Source organism: Podarcis melisellensis (assembly GCF_964234715.1).
Source record: "Podarcis melisellensis genome assembly, chromosome: 5".
Classification (NCBI taxonomy): domain Eukaryota; kingdom Metazoa; phylum Chordata; class Lepidosauria; order Squamata; family Lacertidae; genus Podarcis; species Podarcis melisellensis.
In genome coordinates, this window is record NC_138537.1 from 34137217 (window position 1) to 34163660 (window position 26444).

Genomic DNA, 26444 nt, shown 5'->3' on the forward strand with positions numbered 1-26444 from the left:
TTTTCCCCGATTTGAACTATTAAATGGTGATTTTCTTGAGTCAAAATGAGAGTACCCCTAAACATTTTTTTAGAAAAAAGCTGTGTGTGTGTAATGAATTGACCCTTTAACTGAAAAAATTAAGTGCATTTCTTTCTTAGAGACAATTCCTTTTTGTGTATAAAAAAGAAATGTATTTATGTGTTATATTTATATCTCACCTTGACCCCAAAGAGCTCAATTTTGCAATCAAACTTTTGCCTTTCCCAATTTTATCCGCACAACGTCCCTGTGAGGTAGGTTAGACTGAGGCCTCATTTGCACTATACATTTGAAGCAGTATCATCATGCCAGTTTAAACAGCCATGCTCCCCCCCGCAAAGTATCCTGGGAAGTGTAGTTTGTTAAGGGTGTTGAGAGTTGTGAAAAAGTAAAGGTAAAGGATCCCTGACAGTTAAGTCCAGTCACGAATGACTCTGGGGTTGCGGCGCTCATCTCACTTTACTGGCCGAGGAAGCCGACGTTTGTCCGCAGACAGTTTTTCCAGGTCATGTGGCCAGCATGACTAAGCCACTTCTGGCGAAACCAGAGCAGCGCACAGAAATGCCATTTACCTTCCCACCAGAGTGGTACCTATTTATCTACTTGCACTTTGATGTGCTTTCGAACTCCTAGGTTGGCAGGAGCTGGGACCGAGCAATGGGAGCTCACCCCATCACGGGGATTCAAACCGCCGACCTTCTGATCGGCAAGCCCCAGGCTCAGTGGTTTAGACCACCGCGCCACTTGTGAGACCCCTATTCCCCTCACACAGTTACAATTCTCAGAGTGGTTTAACAATACCTCTTCCCAGGGAATTTTGGGAATTGTAGTCTCGTGGGGGGAATAGGGGTCTCCCTTAACAAACTACACTTCCCAGGATCCTTTGGGCAAAGTAATATATATTTAAAGGTGTATGATGCTGCTTTAAATGTATAGAGCAAGTGGGGGCCTGAGAGACAGTGAGTGGCTGAAAATTAGCTTCACAGTAGAGTGGGGATTTGAACTCTGGTCTCATAGTTCTAGTCCAACATTCTAACCACTGTGCAATGCTTCTATATAAAAACTATATTGCAGATCGTACAAAAACCAGCATTTATTTTTTTAAAAAGGTAAAGCTCTTAATATAGTATATGCACTCTGCAACCAAATGTATATCAATCATAAAACAAACTTACAAAGCATAATACAAATCCATCATTGTAAGCTGTATCAGCTGCAAACTAAAAGCAGTAATTCAACTGAGGAAGGCCTGAGTATAAGGACAGGATTTCAACATGAAAAATACCATCTTAGATACAGGGATATGTATCTTTCCGTAAGAAGCATGGATCCAGAACATAATCTGCCATTTCAGCAAGAGATGTTAAACCAGCACACTGATCTCCATCGGCGATAATTCAAGGGACCAGCGTCGGTTTAAAATGTATCAACTAAAATTAACGTGATATCCAATTTGTTTACTGGTCTTGAATAGTCTGTGGGGCTTCGTTTGACATGGCGTCCGAAAGGCGACGTTTCAATTGACTGGGCATAGTGCTCCAAAGGTGAGATGCATCTTAACATGAGGTTGTGATTTCAGCTGTTTAAACTTTGCAGTTGTGAATTTTCGGGTGTTTTGCTTTGCAGCTGTGAATCTTGAGTTAAGTTGGACCTGGATTGCATTGCGTTGAAGGGAGGTAAGAGAGCTGCAGCTTCCTGGAATTCCTTAGCAACCATGTAATAGCACATGGCATCCAAGCAACAATTTAGCTTGGTCATTAACGCAGTTGCGTGTATGGTATTGGCGATGGCTTGCCACACCTTGCAGTCAGCAACTTCAAATGCTTTTGCTAAGTAGCTAAACAGTAAACTCAAGTGGAAAGGCAGGAAGCATATAATGAAGGTGGCCAAGTTCACTGAGACCACCCAGATGGCTTTCTGGGTTAACTTTTCTTCATGAGGACCAGCATTATGTTTCTTCCTGAGGCATCGGATGACTTGTATGGAACAAAACAACAATATGACCAGTGGTATGAAAAAGAAAACGATTAATCTGACCAGGGTAAGAGATTCGTTCTCCTTAGAAAGTTTATAAAAACAAAACTCTCCTTTCAACGAGAGACTGAATAGGATTGTATAAATCAAGCAACAGAGCCAAATAAATAAGCAGAAAAGAGCTGCCTTCCACGGAGACCTGATTACTTTGGCTTTCAGGGGATGTTTGATTGCAAGGTACCGATCAACCGCTATTAGCATGATGATGCCTATGCTCATTGGCATGTTCATGCTGCTGATTCCGAATATGACAGAGCAAAAGTCATCCACAGGCCAGTTGTTGTAGTGAAAGTACATGATGAATGGTAGGATAAGGACCAGCGTGTAGTCTGCCAGGGCTAAATTGATCATGTAAACTCTGGTCTCTGTCCATTTGCCCAGTTTGAAGCAGAAAACCCACAAGGCAACTGTATTAAATATGACTCCGAAAAAGGTGAGTAGGCTGTAAAGAATAATTTCAAAAGTAAGTATGCCCTGCTCAATCCTGCCGCTGCAGTTCGCCATTATGACAGTTTTCTGTAAAGAGATATTTTAAAAATAAGTAGCAAAAATGGAATGCAGAGATAATTAAAGCTTGATTATTTGTTCTAACTACAGCACCTGGATTATTTAGATCCATTCCTATTATTATTATTATTCAAATTTGTATACCTGTAGATCTCAGGGCGGTTCACGATCTGTGTCTGGGCCTGGCAACTGAACTAAGGAGTTTTGGGGTGAGGTGCCATGGTCCCAAAATTCCACCTGTAGCTGACTAAATAATACTTGTGAGATGTGTGAACTGTTTTGTGTTTTGATTTGTCTTTTTACTGAAAGGGGCTGCCCGTTTTAGTAGAGGATTGACTGCTTGACTCCTTCCCCCCTCATATCATTTCTCTGCTTTCACAGAGAAAAAATACAGTGACTTTGCATATTCCCCCCCCCCATGGGCGAGAAAAAGCAGCTGGTGAGAGTGATTTTGAATGTGGCAATGACATTCAGCCTCTGGGCAGTCCCTTCCTCCAGTTTCCACCAGTCTTGCTCTGATGTTGCCTGACTTTGTCTCTGTCACATCCGCACCATACATTTAAATTGCTATGATACCACTTTTTACAGGCGTGGCTTCCCCTGAATAATAATGGGAGATGTAAAGAGGTATTGAGAGTTGTTAGGACAGTGTTTTTCCAGCTCGGCTCTCCAGCTGTTGTTGGACTACAGCTGCTGTCATCCCTCGCTAGCAGGACCAGTGGTCAGGAACGATGGGAGTTGTAGTCCAACAACAGTGAAGAAACACTGTGTTAGGAGAACTTTATTCCCCTCACACACCTACAATTCCCTGGATGGTTTCACAATCAGTTTTTCCAAAGGAACTCTAATTGTAGCTCTGTGAGGACGAATAGGTAAAGGTAAAGGGACCCCTGACCATTAGGTCCAGTCATGACCGACTCTGCGGTTGCGGCGCTCATCTCGCTTTATTGGCTGAGGGAGCAGGCGTACAGCTTCCGGGTCTTGTGGCCAGCATGACCAAGCCGCTTCTGGCGAACCAGAGCAGCGCACGGAAACACCGTTTACCTTCCCGCCGGAGTGGTACTTATTTATCTACTTGCACTTTGAGGTGCTTTCGAACTGCTAGGTTGGCAGGAGCAGGGACCGAGCAACGGGAGCTCACCCCATCGCTGGGATTCGAACCACCGACCTTCTGATCGGCAAGTCCTAGGCTCTGTGGCTTAACCCACAGCGCCACCCACGTCCTGTGTGAGGGCGAATAGCAGTATCCTAACAACTCTCAGCACTCTTAGCAAACTACAGTATTAGAGTGCTATTATAGTACTTTAAATGTATGTCGTGGGTGCTGGTATGTGTGTATCTTTGTGTGTTTATAAGAGTAGAGAGATACAATTAAACCTCGGATCCCAACTGCCTCCATTTTGGAACGTTTCGGCTCCCGAGCGCCGAAAACCCGGAAGTAAACGCTCTGCTTTTCAAACGCTTTTCTGAAGTTGAACGTCCGATGCGGCTTCCGTTTGAGTGCAGGAAGCTCCTGCAACCAATCGGAAGCCGCACCTCAGTTTTCGAAAATTTCGGAAGCTGAACAGGCTTCCAGAATAGATTATGTTCGATGACTGAGGTTTGATTGTAGTTTATGCATGTCATACGTATTGTCTAGTTTGACCCTCAAGTATGGGAAGTTCCTAAAACAGGACATGTTAGTATTAATGAAAGTTGCGCAGTACATAGATGTATACACTACAATGCAAGTAGGAGTAAAACAAGAACAAAGCAAAATAGGTTATGAAAAATATATGGTCTGATCTGATTCAGAAGCCTGTTATTAAACTGTTTATGAAGGGGAAACTTTCCAGCATCCCTAATATCTTATGCCCAATCATTCTGCTATAAATGGCTGGGGCAACCCAGGACTCAGCTACATTACTCGTGTTACAATGCTACAACTGTGTCATAAACATGCGACACCAGATGGCACTGTAGAGCTAAAAACATTGTCTATGCAATTTTACATAGAGTTTTTTTCCTTTTGTTAATTTATAACTTATTTATCATGTTTTTCCTGTGTGTAGATTCAGCCCCTAGACAGATGGGCAGGTGCAATTAATAACATTATTATTATTATTATTATGAAGTGAGAAATGTAGTTTATATTTTTGCTCAGCCTTCAGTGGAGCAAAATGTAAAAGAAGAACGCATGTTTACCTACCTTATCTGATTGCAGTTGCCCACAAGGAAATGTTCAGTCTAACATAACCTTGATTATCTGGATGCCATAGGAAACATTTAATCTGATAGGTGATGCAGCACTTCTCTCTGATGCTTCCAACTTTTCAGAATGCTAGTTCAGCAAGAGCTCTGCAGGCAAATGTCATAGCATTAGTACTATCTGAGGTAAAATTTTGCAGAGTTCCTGGAGAGGGGAAACCCAGCTCTTTATCACAAAGCGATAAGCTTCAGAAACTTAAACATACCTTGCCAGGTTCTCCTCTGATTTCTTGTGCTCGTTTCAGGTCTTTTGTTGTTGTATCTACCCCCCATTTCCCTCCCTCAGTATTTAATCTACAGTGGTACCTCTGGTTGAAAACGGAATCCATTCCGGAGCCCCGTTCACAACCTGAAAGGAACGCATCTGCGCATGCATGGGTCACGATTTGCCGCTTCTGCGCATGCGCATGATGTCATTTTGCATGTCTGTGCATGCGCAAGTGGCGAAACCCGGAAGTAACCCTTTCTGGTAATTCTGGGTCACCGCAGGACGCAACCTGAAAAGATGTAACCTGAAGCAAACGTAATAAGAGGTATGACTGTATATTGAATCATCACATTGATCAATGTAATTTCTCGCCATATTTTCCACAGAAAGAAGAATCTACTGTAAATGGTTCTGTGGGTGCTAACATTCTGGCCTCGAGCATTAGGACTTTGCTAGATTTGAACCACTGCCACACATGGAGCTTAAAATGGATCAGTTCAACCAGACTGCGATGTGAATGAAGTGGCAGATCTTCGGGTCTCAAATTTCAGCAGCATGCTTTGTGACACCGAAATTTGGTGCTCCTCTGCCACTCATACTCCATTCTAAATCATAATTGTCGCACCTCCAAGGCTCTGTACCCAGTGTGATTGAACCGGTCACCATTCCCAAAATCTGCCTCTGGGTGATTGCAGTCCTGCATTGGTCAGAATGCTGACACGTGTCACAGATACATCTCTCCTTCCTTGGAGGTTTTTAAGCAGAGGTTGGATGGCCAACTGTCATGGATGATTTAGCTGTGATTTCTGCATTGCAAGGTGTTAGGCTAAATAATAATAATAATAATAATAATAATAATAGTAGTAGTAGTAGTAGTAGTAGTAGTAATAATATATTATTTATACCCCGCCCATCTGGCTGAGTTTCCCCAGCCACTCTGGGCAGCTTCCAATCGAGTGTTAAAAACAATACAGCATTACCCTTGGGGTCCCTTCCATCTTTTCTATGATTCTGCTTTCTTGCCCTCATTTACAACAACCAGACACATCATGTAAATAATAGGAAGTTTCAAAGTCAATTTAAGTGTTCTTAATCCAAATTGCTGGATTGACTGTTGGACTATAGTGAGTGCCTCATTTTGAATAGTGAGTACTGTGATGACCAGGGTTTAGGATTTATTTTAAATACCAAGAAAATACACAAAAGACCAGGGTCTCTGATCAGGCGGCAGGTAGTGGGGAAAGTCTCTGTCTGAGATTCTAAAGAGCCACTGTCACTAAACTAGACAGCACTTGGCTACATGGTGAAAAAGCCTGACTATACAGCATAGAGATAGAAAAAGGCTAGACTCATTCTGTCACAGCCCTTATTGGTTGGTACTTCCAGTGTAAGATTTAACTAGCTTCCAACTCTAAATTTCAGTGGAAAGTATATAGGATCTTCAGCATAGAAAGGTAGGGCAGGGGTAGCCAACATTATAATTATATTTATTTATACCCCACCTTTTTCCCTGATGGGACTAAAACCAGTTTACAGATATAAAAAAAAAGAACTGCTAAAAACACAATAATTAAAACACAATGAAGCATTGATAGAATTAAAACTATACTATATATAAAACTATAAAATCTATTGAACGTCTGGGAGCAGCCACCAAGAAGATGCCCTCCTGATGCTGCTTGACTACAAATCCCATCATTCCTGACCGTTGGCCATGGTCGCTGATGCTGATGGGCACTGGAGTCCAACGATATCAGGAGGGCATCACATTGCATATCTCTGGCACAGGGTGAAGAAGATATTTATGTATCAGCAAAACACTAAATGCACCTGATGTTTATAGTCCAGGAAAGTTTATGTCATAATAAATATGTTAGCCTTTCAGGTGCCCCAAGACTACTTGTTTTAATCTTAGTGTGTAAATGACAAGTTGGATTTACATAGGAAGCTGCCTTAAACCAGGTCAGACTATTTGTCCACCTATCCCAATATTGTCTGTTCTGACTGGCAGCAGCTCCCAGGGACTCAGACAGAAACGTCTTTCTCATCACCTCCTACCCGAATTGAAGATGCCATGGCTTGACCCTGGCACTATTTACATGCAAGGCCCTAGCTACCCTGTTGAGCTTTGTCAGCACTGGAAGCATAATCTCAAAATACATGAAATTATGCGAGTTACTATACCAGGAAGCTACACAGAAAATATTTCTGCAGAAATATGGATAAAACTAATTAAGTTCCTGCTATTTCAGTATAGTCCTATAGAACCCAATTAATTATAACATACACTAACCTTGTATACAAGTTGGAAACACCTTGTTCTATAGTTGAATGTAGAGCTTGCATCAGGAAAGGACAAAACACCATTGCCAGTGCCTTTTAAAAACTAGCTGTCTTATTTGCATAGCCTCTTCGTCTCTATGATGTAAAACCGTTTTCTCACCGCCGAAGTCTCTGAGTGGTTGGATATGTGGTATTAAAGCGTACAAAATCTTGCATGATAACAGGCTGGCTTGTGGTTTTCTTAGAAGCAATGGGTATGACTCTAGAAGAGTTTCTCTTCTCTAAGTCATGACGGAAATGTTTTTTCATTTCACTCTTGCGTCAGGCATCAAACATTCTTTCTGTCATTTACTTTCTGCTGCATCCCTGTTGCCCGTTACTGGAGAGTAAGACCCATTGAAAAGTAATGAAATTTACTGCTGAGCTAACATGTGTAATGCAACACACTTAGATGGTATTTAGTTACAGATAGGTAGCCGTGTTGGTCTGCCATAGTCAAAACAAAAAAAATCCTTCCAGTAGCACCTTAAAGACCAACTAAGTTAGTTCTTGGTATGAGCTTTCATGTGCATGAACACTTCTTCAGATAAAAAAGGTATCTGAAGAAGTGTGCATGCACACGAAAGCTCATACCAAGAACTAACTTAGTTGGTCTTTAAGGTGCTACTGGAAGGATTTTTTTTGTTTAGATGGTATTTGTTAACTTACCTGTTTGTTTGAGGACACTGTTAAATGCACCTAGAAAGCACACTACACCGGGCAAATGAGAACCGTCAAATCAGAATAAAATTTTGTACAGATCAGTGTTTTGTTCTGTTTGTGCTAGATGCAGTGTTTTTTTCTGGGGGGACGGGTATGCATACCCCTAAACATTCTGTGAATCTTCGTTTGGCCTCATTGAGGGGCAGTATTTCAATATGGAGTAGGGAAATCAAATTACCCCTAAACATTTTTTAAAGAAAAAAAGCACCAGCTAGATCTGTTATGATTCTATATGAAGATATGAATGATCATATACCCATAGTTCTGGAAGGCTTCCATGAACTCATGAACAGAGGCAGTTTTAGAGTCGTATGATCAGTTTGTATCCCTTCAGCTGAGGTAGCAGAGCTAGGTGTCCACTAGCTGTTGAACTTCTACTCCCATCATTCCTGAACACTGGGCATGCTAGCCGGGCTGCTGAAAGGCGAAATCGAGGGCACCATGTTGACTATCTGTATATCAGATCATGACCTTGATGGGTGATAAAGAAGAATATATTTCACTTGAAATACGTCAGGCGAGGACCACTTCATATACTTATGCACCTTCAGTAGGCTGGCCATCGCTTGCTGGTGAATGTGCCTACATTTGATAGACGGGGAAGCAGAAAGGACCGACTTTGACCTTGCAAGGGCTTCAAGCTCTTTATTCTAAAGCGGGTGTGCTGGTGTGCCTAAGCACCAAACCAAATGTGATGGAGACAATGAGATTGGATGCCCAATCACCTTCTAAATCCGGCCCGCGGACGGTCCAGGAGTCAGCGTGTTTTTACATGAGTAGAATGTGTCCTTTTCTTTAAAATGCATCTCTGGGTTATTTGTGGGGCATAGGAATTCGTTCATTTTTTTCTTTCCAAAATATGGTCCAGCCCCCTACAAGGTCTGAGGGACAGTGGATCAGCCCTCTGCAGAAAACATTTGCCGACCCCTGGGCTATAATAACCATGGCTGGCCTTGCAAAGAATTACTGTATAACCCATGCCAAGTGTTTTGTGCACGCTAAAAAAGTGTTATAACGGTTTATTATTACAGCATAGCTGATGAATTTCAGCTTTGGAAAGTCATAACATTGTGGGTTTGTATTTTTCTACGACACTCTGCATGATCTGCACTCCTTCTTCTGTCTAACATTTTTTCTTTCTTTCATCCCACACCTCCGTTATAAACGGATGCAATTATCCTCCCTGTTAAAACATCGTTATGAAAAGCCTAATCTGCAGACAGCAAACTCGAGTCTATTGGAATGAGCATAAATTAATTTTAATTCCACGAGGCATGTCCTTTCTGTTAACAGCTTTTGTCTAACATTCCATTATATACATACATTTCAAAAACATGTTTCACTAGATATTTAATTGCTTCAAAATATTCCAAGCCAGTTTTGGAGCCAATTTCTCGAAAGTTTCAGAATGTGGGTGGGAGACTCATAGCTATTTTCAGGGTTGAGTAAACATGAAAAATGCCATTTTGAGTGCATGTTTTACATCTATGTAATTGTGAAGTAGGAAAGATGTGTAGTCTGGGGCTTTGCATTATGGGTATTTTGTGCAGCAGTGCCACTCGCCTTCCACTAAAATGGCCATGTGAGAGCCCAGGGTGGAGAGAGTGGCTGCACAGCTGGGTGCGGCCCATGAGGGGCCCTTCTGAGCCCCTGTGGTCCTTGGCCAGTTCCCAACCTGGTACCAGTAAAGATTTGCCTTTACTGAACAGCTTCTCCTTCTTCAGTTCATGGTGCTGTTGTTTGCTGGAGGCGGTTGGAGGATGGATGGTGGCTAACGGATTGAGGTTGAATCCTGACAAGACAGAAGTACAGTTTTTCTGGGACAGGCTGTGGGAGGGGGTGGGGGATTCCATGGTTCTGAATGGAGTAATTGTACCACTAAAGGACCAGGTGCGCAGCCTGGGAGTCATTTTGGACTCGCAGCTGTCCATGGAGGCGCAGGTCAATTCTGTGTCCAGGGCAGCTGTCTACCAGCTCCATCTGGTACGCAGGCTGAGACCATACCTGCCCACAGACTGTCTCGCCAGAGTGGTACATGCTCTAGTTATCTCCCGCTTGGACTACTGCAACGTGCTCTACGTGGGGCTACCTTTGAAGGTGACCCGGAAACTACAACTAATCCAGAATGCAGCAGCTATACTGGTGACTGGGAGCGGCCACCCAGGCCACATAACATCGCTCTTGAAAGACCCACATTGGCTCCCAGTACATTTCCGAGCACAATTTAAAGTGTTGGTGCTGACCTTTAAAGCCCTAAACGGCCTCAGTCCTGTATACCTGAAGGAGCATCTCCACCCCCATCATTCAACTGAGGTCCAGCGCCGAGGGCCTTCTGGCAGTTCCCTCAGTTCCAGGGAACCAGACAGGGGGCCCTCTCGGTAGTGGCGCCCGCCCTTTGGAACGCCCTCCCATCAGATGTCAAAGAAATAAACAACTATCTGATGTTTAGAAAACATCTGAAGGCAGCCCTGTTTAGGGAAGTTTTTAATGACTGATGTTTTAATGTATTTTTAATCTTTTGTTGGAAGCCACCCAGAGTGGCTGGGGAAATTCAGCCAGATGGGTGGGGTATAAATAAATAAATTATTATTATTATTACATCATGTATGTATTGCAAAATTAGCCCCGGCAAACTCTGATCCTGTGCTAGCTGTGAGAAAACAGCCAAAGTAACTGGGGATCCAAGAAGATATTTAATTTCCTGCCATTGTTGTCTGCTTTTCGGAATGGCAGGAACCTTTCCAAAGGCTTCAACAGTGCAGATGGGACAATGTTCTCCCCTGCACCTGACGGCAGCAGATGTAGGGCACACCACATATTGTATTTCTGCCCTCCAACATCTTTCCCATTCACCCTGCGGTGATTGTCACATGTGATGTCTGCCTCACTCTGCCTAATCTATCTGAAATGTCATACCCCCATGAAAGAACTGGTCACATCTTTTCTTTTAATTCTTTCTTCCTCTTTTAAAAATAGCACTGCTTTCTCAGTGTGGGAAATGCAACCAGCCAGCTAGCAAATAATATATTTTTTTCCAGTAAAGCTTCACTTTCGGAAATGCCACTGTGTTGGGGGGGGGGGGGTGAATCAGGTGGCCTGGCTGCATTTATGTGTTTTGCACAAGTGCTGTCATTGCACGCAGGGAAAAGTACACAGTCGCTGAAAACATTTTAACAAAACCAGTTGATGAAATGGCAAAATTGCTAGCTAATATTTGCGTATACCGGCAGGCTCAGTCTCCTGAGCAGGGCAACGTTTCAGAAGCAGAGCTATCTGGGTCTGACTTCCTGAACAATGAAGACTTTTGGTGTCTTTGCAATATTTGATTTATTAAAAAATACCCAAGTAGAGCAAAGCACTGGTGGAAGCAAGTAGCAGAAATACTCCTAGGAAACCGCAGGCCTGTTATTTCAGGGCATATTCAGACTTCCTTTTGTGCCACATTTCTAGGTACTCTTTAAACCTGTGGGTCTGAGCGCTTTAATTTTTGTCACAGCGCTTTCCCCATGAAAACCCGCTATTTACTGCTAATTTGGAGTAAACTGCAACCCAGAGTGAAATATACTCGGAGTTGAGAGTGGATTTCATGCTCTTTATTCAGCTCATAGTGGTGAGGAGGAATGAAAGTTCCCCCAAAATATCTGCTTTATATACATTATTTCACAATGAACTGCACATGATTGGCTAATTCCGGGATTCTCCTGTAGGCCAGTCAGGTTGTGGATTTACTTCAACCTGGAGCTGGATTGGGTGGCTCCTGCAGACCAATCAGACTGCTGCATTGTTTTAGGACCAATCAGACTGCTGCATTTTGGATCCTATTGTTCTAGGACAAATCAGACTGCTGCATTTTGCATCCTATTCAACTCAGTACATAACACACAGAAAACCCCAATTGCTGTTTGTTTGGATTCAGAGTTAAAGAGCAAGGGGTTTTTTTTAGGGAAAGCGGTGGGACAGGGGGGACTGGGGACCCAGTGTGGATGAGCCCTCACATCAAGTCTGTTAAATAGTGGGTAGACATGGCAGACGACACAGCGATTTCTCCAAGCAGCTCTTTATTTTGTAAGCTGGAACAGAAAACTGAACAGCAAACAGCTCAGCCGGCCTGCTTTTATAGGCAGTCGGCTGTCAACATTGTAGCAACAACAACCCAGAGTTTCCCGCCTAAAATAACTGACGTGGACCTGAGTGAAAACTATCTACAGACCTGAGTGAAAACTATCTACAGTATCCCCCTGCTGGCCCAGGGTGAACTTCACTACATAACAAAGTCTACACAAAGAGATGCATGTACGTGAAGGAGCTTTCAGAGTACATCACTGTTAGCTCTCAGTTCTCTTTCTCTCCCCCCACCCCTTTACAAAAACTGCAGTTTCTTTGACATAAAAACTTAAGATCTACTCTTGGAGGGGCTGGAGGATGTCATCTTCCCTTCAGGAATGATCTGTGTACATCTCCTTTTTCTAAAAAAATAAAATAATTTTTTTTAAATTACATTTTTTGTTCATCACAATAACTTTGTCTCAACAAAAAAGCAAAATACAACTTCCCTCTTCTGGTTCATTACGTATTAATTCCTCCTGCCTGTTTTATTATCTCTCAATAAAGCTTTCTTAAGTTTGAATATTATTCTGATCTTGTCATTTTTATATTGTAATTGTTTTCAGGTTTCTTGTTTTATTAGTTGTAAGAGTTTAGTCAAACCCACTTCTTTTCAATATTCTGTAAGTACAACATAAATGTTCCCAGTGTTTTTAAAAGTCTCTATTGTCTTTGTCTCTAATTTTTCCTGTTAATTTCACCATTTCTGCATAGTCCATCAGTTTTTCTTGTCATTCTTCTTGAGCTGGGTACATCTCCTAACAATTAGCTCCCATGGACAAACCACTAACCACCACTAACTGAGCCTGAGTAATTTCACAATGAAGGATGTAGTTGGCATGTCTTGGCCAGCATTAACATAATCATAGAATTGTAGAATTGGAAGGAACCACAACAATCATCTGTTCCAATCCCCTGCAATGCAAGAATCTTTTGCCCAATCTGGGGCTCAAACCCATGACCCTAATCTTAAGAATCTTATGCTCTACTAAATATACTCGGAGTCCCGTAGTGATTTCATGCTCTTTACTGCAGCTTGTAAAACAGTGACTGAATTGTCCCCCAAAACCTCAGGCTTTTATATACATTATTTACACAATGAGTCCCGTCTGATTGGCTGATTCTGCTTCCGTCCTGGAGCCTGATTGGCCTTTTCCTGCAGGCCAATCAGTTGTTGCATTCTATGATCCTACCAGCCTAATAGGCTGATTAACTTCTTCCTGGAGCCTGATTGGTCTTCTCCTGCAAGCCAATCAGTGGTTGCATTCTAGGATCCTACTTGCCTATTGTTCTAGGATCCGAGGTTAGTACATAACATCTACCAACTGAGTTATCCCAGACATTCACAATCTTTTTTCTGATGGTTCTCTCTTAGATATTCTGCAGCTTTTACCTCCTCCTTTTTGGTCAATACTTTACTATTAAAGTATGTTGAAGCAATAAAATTCCACAGCTGTCTCCCAGGAAGATGCTTTTCCATTTAATACGTTCAACCTCATATTTATAGTCTCTTTGAACCTGTCAGTTTGGAATTGATTCCCATTGATTAAACTGCCACCAGTCCCTGCTCATTCCTGTGCTAACTCTGCAGTCTCATTGCTTTTCTCCTCTTTGGGCACTTGCACAAATTTATAATTATACAGGCATTGGTAGTGGATTTATTCCAGAATAAAGGAAGTCATCTGCATAATGGGCATCGTTAATATAAATGCATATTTATATAAATGCATCGTTTTATTCTTTTCACAAAGAATCAAGAACTTTAATGCAAGGAGTGCCTTTCATATTAAACTTATTATGGCTTCACTGAATTCAGAACACAGAAGACTGATTATTTAGCTGGAGAAGTCTGAAGTCTTTTAGCAGGAGCCTTGCTTTAACTAATTATAATGAAAAGAGACTTTTTGTTGGACGTGTGTGTCACACAGCTAGTTGCTGCAAATGGAGACTGATGATAAATTCCCGAAAACATATAGGTAAAAAGAATGTGGCCATTGATTCTTTTAAGTGGAAATATGCAGAAGTTTGGCAATTTCAGTCACTGTGGGATACTTCCTTTTTTTGCTCTAAAATGGGAAGCAGTTATTAATCTGTAGAAAAGAAAGATGGGCTATATGCCTCTAAAGTCATGGAACAAATTGCTGCAGAAGCAGACAGTCTGTCTATTCGAATCCATGAGATATTTTTCAAAGGATGTTAATCCACAGAAAATTGGTTGCCCCCCCAAAAAACCCAGCAACTTCACATTTTAAAAAAAAATTATAATCATATTGATTTATAATCCTATATTAACCAATCTGGGAGCCTTTGATGAAGGTTGGGGTACAAATGCTCTACATAAATGAAATAAAAGCCCATATTTAGGAACCAATATGAAATATTAGAGCTAGCTAACAAACAACCATTAATCCAGTGCTGTGGACCTAATGGTATATTGGATTATTATTTTTTTATAAATAGCAGTGGCTCATGAAGCTGGCAAACTGCTTTTGACACTGAAGTGAGTTTCAAGGCCAAAGTAAATGTGACGATTTCCTGTCATTAGCTCTTGAGTAACTCCCCCCACCTCAAAAAATTGGTTGCTGCAAGGAAACATGAGATGGATTGGGATTATTTGTTTATCCACACTCACCTTTCCTCCACGCTTTCCAGGCACGGCCATATCCAAGGCCAGCTCCATATCCAAGTTTTAAAAGAATTATTTCATTTTTCTTTTGCTCTGAATCTTTCCCTGCAAAAACCTGCACTATAAAAAGCTGAATCAGAGCAAATGGCAATCTGTGGGAAACCAACATAAATCTAGTTACAGGTAGGTAGCCATGTTGGTCTGCCGTAGTCGAAACAAAATAAAAAAAAATCCAGCCAGTAGCACCTTAGAGACCAACTATGTTTGTTATTGGTATGAGCTTTCGTGTGTATGTACACTACTTTGTGTATCTGAAAAAGTGTGCATGCACACAAAAGCTCATACCAATAACAAACTTAGTTGGTCTCTAAGGTGCTACTGGATGGAATTTTTTTATTTTGTTTCATAAAACATATAGTTCTTAGAATCCCTAATCAAAAACATTACATCTGCCAGAAACTTTGTGCTACTATCAACACTCAGCCTTTGTTGAGGTGGCCTGCCAAATGAGAAACTATACAACGGCCACAGAAATCTGTCGGAAGTGGAAATTGCTGCTGCTTGCTTTTTTGTCCTGGATCCGGAATGGGAATACTGTAAAGCCAGAGAATACAATCAAGGTCAGTCCAGCAAATATGATCAGTGTTTGCTCATCATGTCCTTTGTTTTTATTGTTTAAACAGCCCACAGTCAATAAATCAGAGGATTACATACTGTGGTCCTTGGACTACCAGTGGTTCACAAGCTTCATTCCAGTGGTAGAATCATAGAATTGGAAGGGACCCTGAGGGTCATCTAGTCCAAGTCCCTGCAATGCGCGAATCTCAACTAAAGCATCCCTGACAGATGGCCATCCAACCTCTGCTTAAAAGCCTCCAAGGAAGGAAAGCCCACCACCTCCCAAAGGAGCCTGTTCCACTGTCGAACAACTCTTACTGTTAGAAAGTTATTCCTAATACTTAGTCAGAATCACCTTTCTTGTAACTGGAATCCATTGGTTCGGGTCCTACCCTCCAGAGCAGGAGAAAACAAGCTTGCTGCCTCCTCCTTGTGACAGCTCTTAAGGTATTTGAAGGGTCCTTCAGCTGGGTGGCGCTGTGGTCTAAACCACAGAGCCTAGGGCTTGCCGATTGGAAGGTTGGCAGTTCGAATCCCCGTGACGGGGTGAGCTCCCGTTGCTCGGTCCCATCTCCTGCCCACCTAGCAGTTCGAAAGCACGTCAAGTGCAAGTAGATAAATAGGTACCGCTCCAACGGGAAGGTAAATGGCGTTTCCATGCACTGCTCTGGTTTGCCAGAAGTGGCTTAGTCATGCTGGCCACATGACCCGGAAGCTGTACGCCGGCTCCCTCGGCCAATGAAGCGAGATGAGCGCCGCAACCCCAGAGTTGTCTGCAACTGGACCTAATGGTCAAGGGTCCCTTTACCTTTTACCTTTATCCTATCTCCTCTCAGTCTCCTCTTTTCCAGGCTAAACATGCCCAGCTCCTTCAAGCGCTCCTCATAAGGCTTGGTTTTCCAGACCCTTGATCATCTTGGTCTCCCTCCTTTGCACACCTTCCAGCTTGTCAACATCCTTCTTAAACTGAGGTGCCCAGAATTGGACACAGTACTCCAGGTGTGGTCTGATTAAGGCAGAATGGAGTGAGACTTACTATTACTATTGCTACTTCTATTATTAATAGAATGGGACTACTGCTATTATTACTATATTTGGATACTATACAACTGTTGATGCAGCCTAGAATAGCATTAGCTTTTTTTGCTGCTGCAGGACATTGTTGTCTCAGGTTAAACTTGTGGTCTCCAGTTCACAGGGACCTCCCCTGTTCTCCAAAGATTATAGGCAAAGGCTCTGAGATTTACAGCTCCTTTAGTACCCTTGGGTCCATCTCATCAGGTTCCGGAGATTTTAATTCATTTAATGTACCACCCCTTTCCCTATCTTGGGCTTCAGCAAGTCTCTGGATTTGTGGCTGAAAATGGCCCATCTATCACACTAAATATTCATATTGATATTTAATTTATTTTTATTACTTCCTTTGTTATATTGTATTCAATTTTATTGCATTACGATTTGAATTCTATGGGATCCAAATCGGAATACTATATATAAGGAATAAAAGTAGCAATAAAAATACAACATAACTGGGACAGCACATTAAAATAGCTATAAAAGGAAGAAAAATCTTGAAGTCGTCTCCCAAGATCCTCAATAATGTCCAAAGCGGTCCATGGTGGGTGAGTGGGGGAAGTTTGGGAATGACTGCAGTGCATAATTAACGACAGTTTTCTTGTGCATTGTTTTGACATTTCCTTTAAATTGACTGGTATGGAAATAATGACATCATTAATTACCTCAAATTTGTAACATAGATAAAGAATTGGGTACAGTACATTAAATAGTGGAAAGCAAGATGTATTGCGTAGTGGTAGGAATGGAAATGACATCCCTAATACTGTCAAATAAAGCACTTTACTGATTCTACACATAGAATCATAGAATTGTAGAGCTAGAAGGGACCCTGAGGATCATCTAGTCCAACCTCCTGAAATGCAGGAAAATGCAGCTGTCCCATACAACCTGCTACCCTGGCATTATCAGCACCACACTAACCAACTGAGCTATCCAAATCCAGCCCTTCACACCTCTCTCTCTGGTCCTCAGGACTCTCTGCCAGGCTGCCCCCTCTCCTCAGCCAAACCTCCTACTGTCCTTGCCTCACATCCTCCTTGAGTCAGGTAGGTAGTCGTGTTGGTCTAATGTAGTTGAAATAAATCAAGAAATAAAAATTGTCCAGTAGCGTTTTAGAGACCAACTAACTTTGTTCTGGGTATAAGCATCGTGGTCTAAACCACAGAGCCTAGGGCTTGCAGATTGGAAGGTCGGCGGTTCAAATCCCACGATGGGGTGAGCGCCCATTGCTCGGTCCCTGCTCCTGCCCATCTAGCAGTTCAAAAGCACATCAAAGTGCAAGATGATAAATAGGTACTGCTCCAGCGGGAAGGTAAACGGCGTTTCCGTGCGCTGTTCTGATTCGCCAGAAGCAGCTTACTCATGCTGGCCACATGACCAGGAAGTTCTCTGCAGACAAACGCTGGCTCCCTCGGCCTATAGAGCGAGATGAGCACACCACCCCAGAGTCGTCTGCAACTGGACCTAATGGTTTGGGAGCTGCACAGCCAGGGAAAAAACAATGCTATCCAGGGTTGTAAAGACTGCAGAGTGAATTATTGGGTGCACTCTTCCCACCTTAGATCAAATCTATGCTGCCAGGTGCCATAAGAAAGCGGCAGAGATAGCACATGATACTACACACCCCGGAAATGATCTTTTTCAGCTTCTGCCTTCTGGAAGAAGGTATAGAGTTATAAAGGCCAGGACTAGCCGCCTGAAAAACAGTTTCTACGCTAATGCAATTATGGTTCTAAACGCAGCATAAGGGGTATTTTAAAATGGGGTTTTAGAGTTTTTAGGGGTTTTAGAGTATTTTAAAATGGGGTTTTAGAGTTTTTAGGGGTTTTTGAATGTTTTATGTAGTTTTTATGTAGTTTTTATGTAGTTTTATGTAGGTTTTATGTAGTTTTATGTAGTTTTTCAATTTCATTGTTCCGCAAGGGACAATGGCAATAAAGATATCATATCGTATCGTATCGTATCGTAAGGGTACCTTTACCTTTAAGGTGCTACTGGACAATTTTTGGTTTTATTTTTATTTATTCCTCCTCGGGTGTTTTTGCCTCCCTGGAATTTGTCTTTGAACTCTGATCCTAACTTTTGATAGTCTGGATGGAGGCTAGAGATGGCTCTCTGTGTGTGCAGAAACTAGCTATACAAAGGTAAAATTGACATTCATTCCTCTACCTGTTTTTGCCTCTGGACACACCCACCCCTGCGATGTGGCCCTTGGAATGAGAACATGGTCCTGAAGCTTAAAAATGTTCCTCACACAGGAAATAATAATAATAATAATAATAATAATAATAATAATAATAATAAATAGTAATAATTTTATTTATACCCTGCTCTCCCCAGCCAGAGCCGGGCTCAGGGAGGCTAACACCAGTAAAATTACAACAGAAACATAATAGGGGAAGAATAGTAAAAAAACCCAATTTAAAATACAGGTTAAAATACAATTTAAAATGCAGCCTCATTTTAAAAGTAGCCCATAGATCAAAACTGTGAGGGGAGGGAAGACATAAGTCTCAGACTGAGTCCAAACCAAAGGACAGGTGGAACAGCTCTGTCTAACTATACTTCAATTTCTTGGAGCTTTCCCAATAATTCATGGCATAGATTAGAAGTGGCACATGAAGGGACCATGGCAGAGCCGCTCAGATGAGGTGGAAGGAAGGTTGGGGGAACTTTGGTGATTGCAGCAGTTTGCAGGTGTGGGCCCTCCTGCTGGCAAAATGGGGCAACTGCAGTAAAGTGCTTGCTTCTTTCTGTACTATATATGTTATCATTTACAGTGCAATCTCTAAAACATGTTTCCTTGTATTTAGTCCCATGGAGTACGATGGGACTTACTCCCAGGTTAATGCATATAGGTTTGCCGCCCTAATGCAGGATTTATCAGCAGGTCCGCACCAACTGAAAAATCCTGATGGGTTTGCTGATGTCTTTTAATGTACGTTTAAAAATACTCAATAAGTGCAGGACAGTCTTTAGGCTTGTGAGTTTGGGATCAACCTTGTGATTTACTAGGGACATATTGGAACAAAACAATAAAATAAAAAATGTAACCCAAGGCGTGGAGAGCGGAATGCATAACTCCTCCCTGCCCATGTGGGGGTGCCCGAAACGAGTCATCGTTTCGGGCACCCCCACATGGGCCTGTGATGTATGCACAGCTTGGCTGACATAGGGGGCAATCACTTGGCTGATTTTCTATTTTCATTTCCCCAATCTGCCTAACAAGGAACCTGTGTGTTTCACTGAAGGCTGGGGGCAGAGCCAGGGAAATACTGAGATTAACATTGTCAAAAATGGGGATTCGGCCATGGTGTGTTTCTTTGTCCCAGCAACAGGCCAAACCCTCCGAGTGTCCCTATTTTCCAGGGACAGTCCTGGATTTACAGAAGGCATCCTGGTTTCTGATTTGATCCTGGAATGTCCCGGTTTTCCTTGGGAGGTCCCTGTTTTCATTGGAGAAACGTTGGAGGCTATGGCATGCAGAAGTCTTAGTAGAGCCTGTTTCAGTTGAGGCTGCATTAAATTCAATGCAGCTTCTGAGTAGATATGATGACCTTTGTGGCCTAAGTGTGTAATCTCCCTCTACAGTCCTTCTGAACACTGTGGGAAAATACCGGTATATATTTTGTGGTTACAACATTGAGTCATTGAGCTCCTGATTTACATAACATCCAATGCAATGAGTACTGGAAAATTCAAAGCCTACTTTTTAGATCAGGCATAGCCAAACTCGGCTTTCCAGATGTTTTGGGACTACAATTCCCATCATCCCTGACCACTGGTCCTGTTAGCTAAGGATCATGGGAGTTGTAGTCCCAAAACATCTGGAGGGCCGAGTTTGCCTATGCCTGTTTTAGATGGTCCTGATAAAGGTATTGTTCAACTATGATGAATTTGGGCGCTTTGCTTTTAGTACTTTGTTGCAGGAATCTTTAGGTGGCAGCCAGATGTTTTGTCTCTGCATGTGCAGTGCAAGTGTTGGTGTCCTGGGGAGTAGCTGCACATGCTTTCTCCCTTCCCATAGCATAATGTATTTTATGGTTATAGGTTGTAAGAACATGAAATTATTATAGTGGCTCTATAAAACAATTTACATAAATTTAATAAAATGACTCCAGTTACAGACTGAATGAAATTATTAAACATTTCATTATGCAGGTAATATCCATGAAGGCTCCAATCTTGCAGAGTCAGGTACCTGAGAAGAAGCCCCACTGAGCTCAATGGGAATTACGTTTCACTAGACATTTAAAGGATTGGGTGGTAAAATAGTTTAAGCAGCACCGACAAACCAATTCCATTTTCTAACGGGAAATTAATGTGAGTTATTAGTAATAGAAGGGTATGTTTCTTCAGGAGCATTAAATGCTTATGTAAAAGTCGCCACTTTGCAGTAACCAAGCTCTTAGCCAAAAATAAGAAGAAAAGAAGATTCTTAGATACCGATCAGTTGGCTTTTCCTGGTAAAAAGTGAGTCAGATATCTATTATGAATGTCCTCCATGATAGGACAATAAAATGACTCAACTTCTCAACTCCCACGAATGGACTAAAATAGATATTATCCAACTTACGGCTGAATAGAAGCTTCCTTCCTCCTGCCCTCTAAAGTAGCCGTCAGTAATAGCTGGAGCTTGGCCAATGTGAATATTCTTCATAGAAGAGATTTGACGAATGAAGCCAAAGAAGTATCACAGATGAAGAAAAAGCTTCATCTTAGCATGCCAGTCGTGGGACTGGATGTAAGTGAGGAGGCAATCAGATCAAAATGTGTAGGGCAATGTCCAATATGATCTAAAGCAGGGGTGGCCAACTCCCAAGAGACTGCGATCTACTCACAGAGTTAAAAACTGGCAGTGAGCTACCGCCTTTTGGGGGATTCAGGTCAAAGTTGTTGAGATATTCTTAGGGAGGAGGAAAGCCCCATTTTTGGGGGGTGCAGGGCAAAAATGTTGAACTTTTTTTAGGGGAGCCAAAGCTGTTGAGCTTCTTTGGGTATTGTTTTTAACACTTGATTGGAAGCCGCCCAGAGTGGTTGGGGAAACTCAGCCAGATGGGTATAAATAAATTATTATTATTATTATTATTATTATTATTATTATTATTATTATTAGGAGCCAGTGATCTACCACAGATGCCCTGTGATCTACCGGTAAATTGCGATCCACCTGTTGGACGTGCCTGATCTAAAGGATCTGCCTCCAGTGGACAGTTTCTTTTGTCTCCATCTCGTCCCTTATTGTCTCCAGCAGCTTCCCAAGGTCTCAGGCAGACAACATTCACACCAACTGCTACCTGACCGTTTTAATTGGAGGCACCAGGCACTGAGTATGGGACCTTCAGCATGTGGAACGCAGGCTCTGCCACTGAGACCCAGTCCCCTCCCTACAGAACTCGGTAAAAATTCACAGGCAATAGCAGTACAGGGTAATAAAAGGAAAATTACACCCACGGGTGGACAGAAGTATATGTGTGACAAAACCAAATATATAGTCTTTAAGGACAATGATGGAAAGTTATGGTCTCTGAAACTGCAGCCCACAGGCATTCGGCATGAAAGCTGAAGAGGTTTGCTGGCTCAGGAGGGTAGCTGTATGGAGTCACTAATCATTTGCCCTCTGTGGAGGAATCCAGATGTGATTTGTGTGGGGTTGGGTGGGAAGGTTATCTAGGGAAATTCTCTAGTGTGAATTGAAATCAAAATAAAATGAAAAGCAGAGACATAAAAAGGAAAGTGGAGCTCCACTTCAGGTATTTGCACTGTGAACAGAAGCATCAATGAGTCCATGCTGGTTTCTACATTACAGCATATGGATGCAAAGTTCATTCAATCAAGGTGGAGGAGGTTTGATAACCAGCCAAAGACTTTGCCCTTTCAAATGTGTTTGCCCTAATATGAATTTATGTTAAGGCATTGTGCCCATGTGCCCATCTTGTTTCTGGATGCGTGCTTTGAGAATATTTGTATAGTTTTATGGGTATTTTATTATGTAATTTGCAATTTGGTTTTTATTGTAAATCACTTTGGGATGCCTTTGCGTTGTGGCCAACATAGTAAAACTAACCTAACTAACTAACTAACTTTACAGAGGATGGTTTTCCGAAAGGGCTTTTCAATCCAAGTCTTCCTAATTAAAGACAAAGAACCATAAGAAAGGTGAGCTGGAGGAGTCCACCTGCAGTCAGCACCAGGACAGCAGAAAGCACACTGGTCAATTGGTCACCGTCTTCTCCACTATGGTGAGATAATTATTTCTTAGTTTGTGTTTATTCACATAAGTGAGCAAGTGCAACTTTAATGTAAACCTTTAGCCTCTTTTGGGTGGCAATACATAAGCAGCCATCCTGTTCCCAATAAGTTTCTGAGTAGAATTCATATGCTCTTATCTACGGGGTTTATTTTCTTACACTGGGCCACAACATACTGTTACTGTTGTGAGACCCCTTAGGCAAGACAGGCTCCTTCTCTCCTTTCCTACACGTCATTTTTAAATTCTATTCAAACGCTTGCTGTTGACATAGACTTATATCAACGCTGAAATGCAATGTAGAAAATCCAATCAGGGTTCACTACTGGTGTGCCAGCCCTGTGCTTTCTGTTGCTGAGGGAAAAGTAGATCTTGAAAGACTGAAGACCCCCCTTGACTGGTGCTTTATTTCAGCTGTGTTCTGCAATGTGTTCTTGGCACAATTTGAGTGCATTCATGGTGGATTTCTCTGCTCTCGTTTGTTCTGTGATGTTATCCTGATGCCACCACTTTACTGCTGTCGGGAGGGCCCATAGCGCAACAAAAGCGGGACCAAAAATAAACCAGAATATTGGTGGTATAAAATGCTATGGGTTCTCAGCAAGTAGTTATGGCAAATGCATTGGCTGCTAATGAAGTAGTAGATACACCGCAAAATGTTTGCAGGTTCAAGCAGTGTTGAAATCAAGATTGTGTGTGACCTCCCCAATAGCAACATGAGCACAAATCATAATGAATGCACAGTAAAAAGGATGTGTGGAGCGGGCCCTCTGTAAACTTACAGGTAAATCCAACTCCAGAATGTTTGAGAAGCACTGAGATAAGACATGTATTTCATCACCAATTTTACATTGCTGTACTGTATTTGGTTTGTTTCAGCTGGGATCTTGCTGGCTGTTGGGCAAACAAGGAAATGCTATACTGCGCCAAAAGAGAATATTCCCTTATCCAAACTGCTTTATCTTCAGCAATGCAAAATCAACAGGAAAAATAAAGGGATTCTTTCTTCAGCTTGAATTATCATGGGAGTATGGTAATGATTATCTACAGTGTAGATTTTACAGGATCAAGGACATCCAAAATCAAATGCATGTTTACTTAGAAGCAACTTCTGGTGTATTCAGTGGGACTTACTTTTGTGCAAGTGTGCACACAATTGCACTGCAGATCATATAGAGAACATTTTTTTATTCAGTAGAATAAATAGTTGTGGCTATAATATAGCCATATCAGATTTATAATGCCATAGACTCTCACATGTCTTTATGCAATATTTCCCAGAGTTCCATGCATCTCTTCTCCTTCTGAAGTATATGGCTGCAGAAACAAATCTCAGATTATTGAGGTGGTGTTTGCTTGGGCTTTTGTTTTGTTTTGGTCTTATGCCTTTTGCTCACCACAATTTCCTTTAGAAAACAACAACAACATACCCCTCTGTCGCTTCTATCAGGATGCATCATAGATATGGGGAGACCAAAGGCTGCTGCTTCTTTGAAAGCAATGATGGCTTCAGACAAATCTGAAATCAGACCAATGGAGGCAGCTCATTGGTGGTGCCTGTAACCCCTGTTTTCTTCATTTGTACATGTTGCGATCAAACTGCAGGCAAGGCACAGGGTTTTACAGGCACCAAGGTTCAGCTTATTGGTAGTGTTTGCAAATTATTGTTATCATTATTATTTCTTAAATTTATATACCACCCTTCATCCAAGGGTCACAGGGGGGCTGCAGTATAAAATCACAGAAAAAGCACACAACAACAAACAAAACAACAACCCCTCTTTTGGCTGGTAGTCTTAACTTTACCTGCCCATACCCAACATGGCTTGGAGAACATGGACTTGCAAGCCAAATTAGGACCCCGGTAGTAGTGATATTCCAAAATCACCATAGCATTGAGACCTGGCATTTCTGCCAGTCATTTCGGCCAGTTCCATATAGTCCATCAGCTGCGTATGCCACTCTTCCAGCGTGGGTAGCTCCTGTACCTTCCAATATTTAGCTAAAAGAATTCTTGCTGCTGTAGTTGCATATAAAAAGAAAGTTCTATCCTTCTTTGTCACTCTCTGGCCCACAATGCCCAGGAGGAAGGCCTCTGGTTTCTTAGTAAAGGTATACTTAAATACCTTTTTCAACTCGTTATAAACCATTTCCCAGAATGCCTTCACCTTCGGGCATGTCCACCAGAGGTGAAAGAATGTTCCTTCAGCTTCCTTACACTTCCAACACCTTTTATCAGACAAATGATAAATCTTTGCAAGTTTGACTGGGGTCATGTACCACCTATATATCATTTTCATAATGTTTTCTTTCAAGGCACTACATGCCGTGAATTTCATACCGGTGTTCCATAACCTTTCCCAGTCTTCAAACATGATGTTGTAACCAATGTCTTGAGCCCATTTAATCATAGCTGATTTAACTAACTCATCTTGTGTGTTCCATTTAAGCAGCAAGTTATACATTCTTGAGAGCACTTTCGTCTTAGGTTCAAGTAGTTCTGTCTCTAATTTTGATTTTTCCACCTGGAAACCAATCTTTTTATCTTTTTTAAACATCTCTTGAATTTGGGCATAGAGAAACCAGTCTCGCACCTTGTCCTTTATTTTTTCTAAACTCTGCAACTTCCAATTATCTCCAACTTTTTCTATTATCTCACAATATTTAGCCCAACCACTCTCCATGTTAAGTCCTTTGGTGGTCTTCGCCTCCGTTGGTGACAACCACCTCGGCGTCTTATTTTCAAGTAAGTCCTTGTATTTAGTCCAGACATTAAACAGAGCTTTCCTGACAATATGGCTCTTGAATAATTTATGTACCTTTACCTTGTCGTACCACAAATATGCATGCCATCCAAAAGCATTATTAAACCCTTCCAGATCTAGGACATCAGTGTTTTCTAGTAGAAACCAATCCTTCAGCCAGCAGAAGGATGCTGCCTCATAGTATAACCTTAAGTCCGGCAGGGCAAACCCCCCTCTTTCTTTGGCATCTGTTAGTATTTTAAGTTTTATCCGGGGCCTTTTGCCCTGCCAGACAAATTTCGTAATGTCCTTCTGCCACTTTCCAAAACACTCCACTCTATCCACGATCTGCAGGGTTTGGAACAAGAATAACATCTTTGGCAATACATTCATCTTTACAGCTGCAATTCTTCCCAACAAGGTAAGTTTTAATCTTGACCAAATTTCTAAATCCTTTTTAATTTCAATCCAGCATTTTTCATAATTATCTTTAAATAGGTTCAAATTTTTCCCCGTCAAGTTCACCCCCAGGTATTTCACTTTTTTAGCCACCGTTAACTCCGTTTCTTTCTGAAACTCATCTATTTCTAAAGAAGTCAGATTTTTCACCAAAACCTTTGTTTTTTGTTTGTTCAACTTGAATCCTGCCAGCTGACCAAACTCATAAATTAATTCTAAAGCTCTTTTAGTACTAGATTCTGGCTCCTGTAGTGTTAAAACCAAATCATCTGCGAAGGCCTTCAACTTGTATTGTTTACCTCCGACCTGTATTCCTTGTACCTCCCGATCCTTCCTAATCAAGTTCAGCAGTACCTCCAGGACCGAAATAAATAGCAGGGGTGATAGGGGGCACCCCTGTCGTGTTCCTTTTTCAATTCTGAACTCTTCTGTCACCACATTATTCACTATCAATTTAGCTTTTTGCTCTGAATAGATTGCTTCTATACCATTTTGAAATGCCCC

The 26444-nt window shown here is 41.9% G+C and overlaps 1 protein-coding gene and 1 long non-coding RNA gene across 3 annotated transcripts in view; one reads left to right on the forward strand and one right to left on the reverse strand.

The window, feature by feature from the left end:
* Positions 1 to 23816, forward strand: part of LOC309369650 — a 31679-nt gene extending 7863 nt beyond the window's left edge. Inside the window, exons 2-4 of the long non-coding RNA XR_014168223.1 lie at positions 21101 to 21231; positions 22579 to 22729; positions 23617 to 23816. This is a non-coding gene — a long non-coding RNA (uncharacterized lncRNA). The remainder of the gene's footprint in view (positions 1 to 21100; positions 21232 to 22578; positions 22730 to 23616) is intronic.
* Positions 146 to 7728, reverse strand: LOC309369582 (G-protein coupled receptor 35-like). Of its 2 annotated transcripts, none has more exons than XM_081910556.1 (3): positions 7311 to 7728; positions 4751 to 4899; positions 146 to 2497 (listed from the first exon to the last, which is right to left on the reverse strand). In XM_081910556.1, the coding sequence occupies exon 3, from the start codon at positions 2404 to 2406 to the stop codon at positions 1597 to 1599; it is 810 nt and encodes a 269-aa protein (XP_081766682.1). In that variant the 5' UTR covers positions 2407 to 2497; positions 4751 to 4899; positions 7311 to 7728; the 3' UTR covers positions 146 to 1596. The 2 variants fall into 2 exon arrangements, with proteins under 2 accessions (XP_081766682.1, XP_081766681.1); XM_081910555.1 differs by having other exon boundaries at positions 146 to 2571.
* Positions 23817 to 26444: the final 2628 nt, after the last annotated feature.